This window comes from Tupaia chinensis, unplaced genomic scaffold (assembly GCF_000334495.1).
Source record: "Tupaia chinensis unplaced genomic scaffold, TupChi_1.0 Scaffold143636_1, whole genome shotgun sequence".
Lineage (NCBI taxonomy): Eukaryota > Metazoa > Chordata > Mammalia > Scandentia > Tupaiidae > Tupaia > Tupaia belangeri.
The window spans coordinates 878,480-887,066 of NW_006203484.1; the positions used below are offsets into that span (position 1 = coordinate 878,480).

The 8,587-nt window shown below is 53.9% G+C and overlaps 1 protein-coding gene across 1 annotated transcript in view; it reads right to left on the reverse strand.

Moving 5' to 3' along the window:
• Positions 1-8,587, reverse strand: part of SORBS1 (sorbin and SH3 domain containing 1) — a 140,974-nt gene that overhangs the window by 106,071 nt on the left and 26,316 nt on the right. Inside the window, 2 exon segments of the mRNA XM_027766694.1 lie at positions 3,912-4,056; positions 7,637-8,008. Coding sequence (XP_027622495.1) covers positions 3,912-4,056; positions 7,637-8,008 — 517 coding nt within the window.

An 8,587-nucleotide genomic window follows, 5' to 3' on the forward strand; every position in this document is an offset into this window, starting at 1 on the left:
CCTGGGCACCCGCCGCCCCCGGGGAGCCTGCAATGCCAGACACCGAGACACCGTGCCGGCGGCTCTCACGCCTAACACCGGCACCTTCACAACAGCAGCAGGCACGGCTCCCCCCCTGTGGATGAGGGACCGAGGCGCAGCCTTGCCACTCCAGCAGTCAGGCTGCCCGGGTCTGGGAGGAATCTAAGAGAATCGGAATTGGCCCCAGATTTTAGTACGGGGTGTGCGAACTTCCTAAGGTGATGCAGAAAATGAGCCGGATCGAGAACTCGGCTCCCTGCCTCCTAGTCCAGGGTTCGCTCCCACGTGCATCACCAAGCCCCCCCTGTGCTCCCCGCACTGCCTTTCGTTTCTCGTGCTCCTGTGCACGCGCAGGGAGGGGGCCCACACCTCCTGGAGATCCCTGTGTGGACGTGCTATGTGTAAGCACAAACATGACCCCTACCTTCTACAGCCGCTAAATATAAAGTGGCACACAGATAAAAATAGAACGCCTGCCAGCCCCTGGGTGTGTCCTCACCCCCTTGGCCGTGTCCCTTCCCTCCCGCCAGAATCACTGCGGGCAAGAAGTAAACAGAGCAGCCAGAGCCTGGGAGCTCAGGGCAGAGGAAACAGTGCCTGGCCCCCTGACGTGTGCGTGAGGGTCGCGCTGGAGGGACGGGCAGAAACGCAGTGGAGCTGCGGGCTCGGATCTGCAGCAAGCTGCCAGGTGACAGGGCCCATCACCTCAGGTTCCTGGTCCATGAAATCAAAAGGCTCCGTGGGGCAGTCGCATGTCATTAATGACAGGCACGTTCTGAGAAATGTGCCGAGGCGTCCCCGCCACTACGCAAACATGGAGGGTGCTCGCAGACCAGGCAGTGCCCCTCTGCACGCAGGCTGCACGGGTCCATCTCCACGACCACGGCTGCACACCAGCGCCTGGCTGACTGAGCGCCCAGCACAGGCACACGGCTGCACTAAGGGAGCTAAGTTTCTCACACTACCCTGCAGGCACGGCCCTCTCCAGCTGCAGAAATGAGTCTGCTTCCTCTTCTGAGATGTGAAATGTCCTTTCTTTCATAGGGGCCTGTGTGAGGCAGATGGTGGTAGCTGTTTTTAAGAGGTGCTATTTGGTAAAGTGAGAAACCAGCAGCCTCAGGGAGAGTCCGAGACCGTTTCTGTGTCCAGCAGGTATGTCCAGGCACCACTGAGTTCTGGCCCCTGAGCGGGGTCCGTGGAACAGCAGCACCAGCAGTCCACGAGGGTGGTGAAACTGCAGGCTCCCGTCCCCTCCTCCCAGCCCCAAACCTCCTGAGCGGAACCTGCAAGTTACCACGAAGCCCAGAGCCCTCTACGGTAAAGGCCGAGAGGGTCTGAATGAGGGAGCCCTGGAGCCTCTTTCCATCCTGGGAATACTCTGCTTCTATGCTCCTTTCCAGACCGATGGTGAGTGACTAGCCATCACTCGGTTCCACAGGGGCCCAAAACATGTTTCAAACACATGTCTGGAAAGTCAGGGATGGGTCTACTGCTCACATCCACCAGGACCAGGCCAGAGGCCCGGCCCCATGCGTGTGTCATGGGGGAGGCTGGCTGGGAGACACAGGACTGTCGGCACACTCTGCCCTGGGACAGTCTAGGCGGGGAAAAAGAGAGAGCTTTTTTAGGATGACTAAACTAGAATTCCAGAAATAAAATCATCGTCCCCTCAGGAGACTTTGCAATAGTGAAGAAATTGTTTTCAAGGGTCCTGTCTTGTAAGGCTAAGTAGAGCTGCCAAGTTGGGTACATTCCAAAGCAATGCCAAAAACGCTTGACCTAAACCCTATTTATGATAAGCCAAGCAGGGCGGGTCGGTTAGGCTCTGCCGTTCTCTCCCCTTCCGGCCCTACCTGCTCCATGAACATATGGTTTTGCTCTCTAGGGGAAGCTCCTGCTGTGTCCCACAAAGACTCGCGCCATTCCTAGGAGCCTTTCCTGAGGGATATATCTGATACGTAAACCCCATGGGAAGGCCTTGGTTGGGCAAAAGAGAAAGACAAGAACGAGAGGTATTCAGATACACAGAGGAATTAATCTGTTTAAAGGAGAAACGAAAAGGAACTACCGTCATTTCTGTGCCCAGGGACGTGTGACTGAGTGTCAGGGGGACTTGGCAGAAGCAGCTGACATCACACTTGGCATGTCCCAAAAAATCAAGTTGCCTTGGGAATTAATCCCAGTTTTAAAGAAACTGCCTTTCTTTCTGGGAACTTACTTGCTTCTGTTTGACTTTAAAAAAAAAAAAAATGAGTCATAAAGAAGTTCATAGAGAACCAAAATTTCACTTTGTCCTGCAACACAGACCCTTTCTGGGCAAAGAGAGCCACGCCAGCAGGGGTGTGGCACTGCTGAAAGGAAAGGGGGCTCTCGCACAGATGTGGGTCAGCACTCCCCCTAGGTTTGGAAAAACACTGACTGCAGGTGAAGTTAATACGGGAGCAATGCGGAGTGAAAAAAACACAACTATTAGAACAACGATTTCAGATTTGAGTGGGGAGAGTTTAAGTGACAGAAAATGTTTTATTCATCTACTTTTTGAGTTATAAGCAGGAAAACAGAAAACTCTATTTAGTGTGGGAAACAATTAAAAATAGACTCCAGTCCCATCTTCTTCCACGTTAATGCGGAGAGGGCAGGAGGGAGAGAAGAAAACTAAGCAGATGAGCAGGAGTCCGGAAAAGGCGGGTTTGGGACTGAGCTTTGAGCTCTAAGTGACAATGAGACCCCCGCTGCTCTTAGAAACTCAAATGAAACGCCCTTTCTACATTGAGAAACAGTCTGGAACCTTTCTATTTCATGCTGCAATGTTCATAATGGGAAAGTTGATTCCTCGATGGAATTCCAAAACAGAAAACCTGAGATTTAGAATCAGTCCCTGGAATTTTAAAGAAGAGCCAACAGATACAATTGCTCCTCAAAGCACTCCTGTTTCACCCACTCTCAAGGCCCCCTTCAGATGCAGAATATGGTTGGCGAAACTAGAGGAAACCAACTTGAAAGCCCTAGGCAGTGCTGTCTGGGGCCACGGAGGGTGGAGACCAACGGCCATGGGAACCCCAGGCCCCTAGCAGCACCCCAATGGCAGGCTGCTGTGGTAACTGCTGGCAGGAACGAAGGCAAAATGTCATCAAGAAAGAGTTCCACAGCCTCTGTCTGAGGTCGAAACATGTTCTGTATTTTAGACATTTTTCTTCCCAATATGTCTTCTTTTTAAAATTGGGTGCTCAAAATTCTACTTCTAGAAAATTCTTCATGTCAAAGAACTAAACCAGGGGCCAGCAGGTGGCATAGTGGTTAAGGTGCTGGACTCCCATGTGGTTAAGCATGGTTCAAGTCCTGGACCCAGGGGCTTGAACTCACACCGGACACGTGTGAGTGTGTGCCCAAGATCCTGAGAGGAGTAGAGAAGGGACCTCAGTGTGGCCATTCCCCAGGAAAGTGATTTCTTGCTTCCTGTCTCTCTGTCTCTCCAGCAAGCACATGCACCCTACAGCAAAAATGTCTCTCAAAAAAAAAAAAAAAAAAAAAAAGGATTTATGACATTATTCGATCAGGTATTATTATACCTAGATTTCCCAAGAAAAGCCTCTGATTAGAATTCAGTGATCTGAGGAATTAAGAGAGACCAACTCTTTCCTTTTCTTGGTGTTACTACTAGGAGATAACCATGAACACCCCGGGGTGGGGCATGCACTAGCCGGCTTCCCACTCACATATCTGACGCTGCCTCGACTCCGAGGCCTCCACCCACCTGCCGAGGTCTAGTCTGTGGGTTCTGGGAGTGAGTGGGCTGGGGCTGAGAGCCTTGGGGAGGGCGGGCGTCTGTGGACATTCCTGTGGACTGTCAGACATCACAGGCCCGGGAGGTGCCCGTTAGGCCTCCCTACCTCGGTTATGCTGCAAGAGCACAATGGTGGGGTTGACGATGGTGGTGGAGGGGTAGGCGGACGACGGCTTGCTAACTGGAGCAAGGGCCTGGGAATCGCTTCCAACACGGGAAGAAGAAACTTCATTTAGTAGAGGACCGGAACCCTGAAAAGAAAACAAACAATGTAACTAAACTCTAAATGCAAGGAAGAGAGAGTTAATGGTTTTTGCAAAGAGGAAATTTAAAGCTTTACCAAGACCTTAATGATAAAGAGAACGGTAATCAACCAGACATATTACGCTAACTCCAGTTAGAAACGAAATCCGGGATGCCTATTCTCTTTGGTGGCATTAGTGAGGAGAGCGAGGGACGGTGAATGTTACTGCAAGTCTCAGCCACGTCCTTCGTTATTTCCATCTGGGGACAGAGTCAGTCCAGTCACTGGAAAAGCAAATTCAAAACAAAGAAGGCTGACATGCAAAACCCATGCAATTTCCAAGAGCGAGAGTTGATTTAAACGAGAAAAATCAGGGAAGTTTAGTTCACTGTGCACAACGGCAGGACAGGAAAACAGTGAGGTAAGAACAAGGAAGTTAGATCGTGGTTCTCCTGGAAAGCAGAGCATCACTGAGCAGTTTCACTTCTGAGATCTGGGTATTATCCTACCCTGCCACGACAGCTTCTGTCTAATCCTAGAGAAACAAAGAACCTGAAGTAAAGAATAACAAGAATCCTGACAAAAACCCCCAGGGTCTTTGTCAGAAATGCTGACAGAATTAGTGATGCTAACATTATAAATCTGTAAAATAGAGATTATGCTAGTCCTTTTAAACGAATGAAAATAAGAGCCTGAAATGCAGAAATGCTATCTAGACAGCTTCTTCCGTCACAGTAGGTTTTGCACGGTTTCTCACAGGACTAGAAGAGCCGGATTAATCCTGAAGCAATGACCAGAGGACTACTATGAACTGCGATGTAAGGTCAAGGGTCATGCTTCTCTTCCTCTCCCAACCCTTTTCCAGCACCCACACTATGCCCCCCACACAGCAGGTGCTCAGTGAAAGCCAGATGAATGGCGGGAGCCACGGCCAGCCAAGGTGCTTCTGAGAAGACGTGGTAAGAGAAGGCGTGCTCCCTGAGGAGATGTGGTGCCAACACTAAGGGTAGCTCCTGACACACCGTGGGGCTTCCTGAACACTGCCTGGGTCAGTCTCGCTCCCGAGAGTGCTCTGCACGGCCACCGCTGTTAGCGATGGCCACAGTTAGGTTCCAGCAGACAAAGCCTTGCACAAGACTTGGGAGGCGCAGGACAATGGTGCTGCCCAGGAGCGCCTCACGTCCACGGCCGGCAGATGCAATGCTCTGTGAGGCTAACCCACGTGGGAAGGTCCCGGCTCCATGTCCTGAAACCTCTCTGAGTCGGCCAGGAACACGCATGCGTGGGACAGGGCTGGCTGAGGCTGGGAGCGGATCGGGCTGTGGAGACCCCGTTGGGGGAGCTGTCTCTCTTGTTCTCTCTCATGGGAAACATATATATCTGTTCAAAGAAAATTCCTAACCTCAATCCCTCCATTTATAAAGTGAAATTATATTTTTCCTAACTTATCTCTAAAGTGATATAAAAATAAAATAATGTTTCATTAAAAACCCCGCCAGATCACAGCCAGGAAGCATACGCTATTAGGCATGCAGCTCTTCAAAGTGGACATGCCAAACGCCGTGTCTGGGTGAACTGTGTGAGCATTAAGCATTTTACAAATTTTACTGTGTCTTATTTCTGGAACATCACAAAAACAGCTATTGACCGAAAGAACTTGGGTCACTGAACACGCCCTTTTTCCTCCCATTTCCTCTCACACAGCTGCAGATGGAGCAGGCCTCGGACACCCTCCACGGGGTCTGTTCCTCATCACCATTCTCAGAGGAGGAATCCACGCACTTTCCTTTCACTTCCTACTGTTACCAGGGACCAAACTAGAAGTCATCAGGCCCGCTGGGCTCCTTCTGGAAAAGCTGAGGTTGAGAGAGCAAGGACACTGTCCTAACCTGTCCTGACACGCCTGGAACAAACTCGACACGAAGCCCCGGAGCTACACAATGGACAGACTGAAGGTACTCAACGAGACCACTCACAACGGCAAAGGAGTACTCTACCAATAGGACTCACCTTCCCTGCTACTAGAGGAATACATTCAGCACCCAAGGGATGAGGCCTTGTACTCCCCGAGCAACAGTGGCTGTGGGTGGAGGGAGTGCAGCTGGGGAAACGCCACCCAGGGTTCTCCTCCAGCAGGGCTGAGCTGCAAAGCACCCCACGCAGGCTGTCCCCCTGGGCCAGTTCTGGCAGAACTGCACCGTGCTGCACCCGGAGGCCTGGGAAGAGGCCCGGCTCGGGATGCAGCACTTCCCAGCTCTGGAGTGCCTGATCTGCATGAGGCTTTCTGGAATGAGCCAAACGAAAAGCCTCCTTCCTGCTTTCTGCACAACTGGCTTCGGCTTACCAAGCCAGGAGGGCCAGCTCTGTAGGCGTGCCTCTACACAGGGAAGGGAGTGGCGGCCGGGTCCTGTCAGCCAAGCGCCTGACTCTGAATCTCAAAATGTGGCATGTGGACCCCAACATGAAAGCCCTCGGGGTGCCTGCTCACTTGGGTGAGGGTCCTGGCCCCTCCCCTGAGACACTGGATTAGAGCCCCTGGGAGTAGAGCCTGGAGTCGACCATGTACACCTGCCTCCCTGACCCCAAAACCTCTGAGCACAAGGCCCTCGCTTGTTCACAGCTGGACCACGGTGCCCAGCAGAACACCTAGAACAAGGCCAGAACTCGGTTAAGTGCTAATTAACCAGACTTACCGTGGAGAGACTCTGGGCTGGGGCATGGCCTCAGCCACAGGACCAAGGCTTCGTGGGCACTCTAAGCACCGTAACAGGGGCTGCTACCACTCCATCCCTCCAAACCCACAAGCCCTGGGAGGAGGGTGCATAGCTCCACGTTGTAACCCCACCTTACGGCTCACACAGAGGCTTCCAGAGTCTCTCACTTCCCAGGGCTCCTGAAGGAAAAGCAGACCCAAGCATATACTCTGACCCAGCCTTTGCTAAAGCGGTTCACCTTTGCCACTATGACGGGGCCTCACCCCCTCCTCGAGGTGGGGACTGAGCCACTGGGTCCCTTTAAATTTCCATGACCATTGGGACACTGCTTCGCCACAAAGGCCCCTGGGACCTCTTCCTCAGGGCCCCTGATAATGTCTGTCTTTTGAGGAAACAGTTTTAACACTTCCATGAGGCTTTCTGACCCACCTGCGCAATTAAATCTAACTCTTTTTTTAATTCCAGTCTCTGCCATTTCCATATACAGAAAACAGCATGTCTGCTTACTGAGTCATCCAAATAGCGTCTCTCCCCCTCCACCAGCCTCTCCCCATGACTCTCCAGCCTTCCTCGGCTCTCGGGTCACATCTGTCTGCTGGTGACGAGTGACCAGCCAAAGGGAAGGCCACAGGTGTTTTCTCAGAGGGGAAGCCAAGTCCTTCCAGGAAGGGGGGGCACTCCCAACAGGGCAGGGGAGCAGGCACAGGGAGGACGGAGGACACACGGCAGCATGCGCCCGGGGACAGCAGATGCGGGGCCAGGCATTGCACAGCACAGTGGCAGCCAAGGCTTGCCCTGGGACTCAGCGCTTCAGGGAGCGGGGGCTGAGCAGCGGCAGGCATTCGGGACAGGGGGAGGGCCCGGCAAGCTTACGGTACTCGAGACAGCTCCCGTGGGCCCGGGCTCCGAGGCTCTGCGGAGGCCCTGCTCCGGCACGGCAGGGAGCAGCGGAGGCGGTGAGCAGGGTGGTGATGGCTGGCTATCAGGGGCCCAGGGGCCAGCGGTGCTGGCTGGCTGGCTGTGGTGGGGCCGCCTCTGCAGATGAGGGGGAATGAAATCATCTAGAGTCGGGAAGGTCAGAGGTGAGGAGGTGGCCGCGGTGGTCGCCGGGGCTGTGGGGAAGTGGCCAAGCGGCCCCAGAGATGCCGGCGGTCTGGCAGTGGCTTCGTGCCCTCGGTCAGTGTTAACCGGGTAGAGAGGGACAACTATTACCCCAGGCTGGGCTGGGCTGGAGGAAGTGGCAGCCTGTGGGAGATAAGGGGTGACCTGTTACGTAGAGGGATCGGAGGGAGGGAGGCCTCTGCGGGCAGATGGCCGAGGGGACATGCAGTGATGGCTCTGAGCTGTGTCATCGGTGCCCTTTCCTCGGAGCACATGAGACGGTCAGTGCAGGCCAGCTGGCCTCCCGCTCCCGGTGACACAGAGGGGACCCCATCCAAGTACTTGCCACCTATCTATTTTTGAACCCTGTAACACTTCGTGAGCGAGGAAGAGGGCGAGAGGCAGGCAAGCAGGCCGTGTGCGACCCGACCAGCGCTGCAGGGCCCGGAGGCTGGGGGGGAACAGGAGCCCTCTGCCCTCGGCACGATATGGAACCCCCGCGTTGCAGTGCACTGCCAGTCTGGTCCACGCACCAGCCACGCACTCGCCGACAGAGAGGGCCGTGCCGAGATGTCGGGAGAGACACCAGGTGAAGCACAGTGACAGTGACAAAGACAGGCAGGTGGGCAGGGCAGCCCAGGTGTGCATTGGTGTGGAAGAGACGCGGACACACAGCAGCCCGGAGTCCTTGCCTTGGCTGGGTAACGCGGCTGTAAAGGAAAA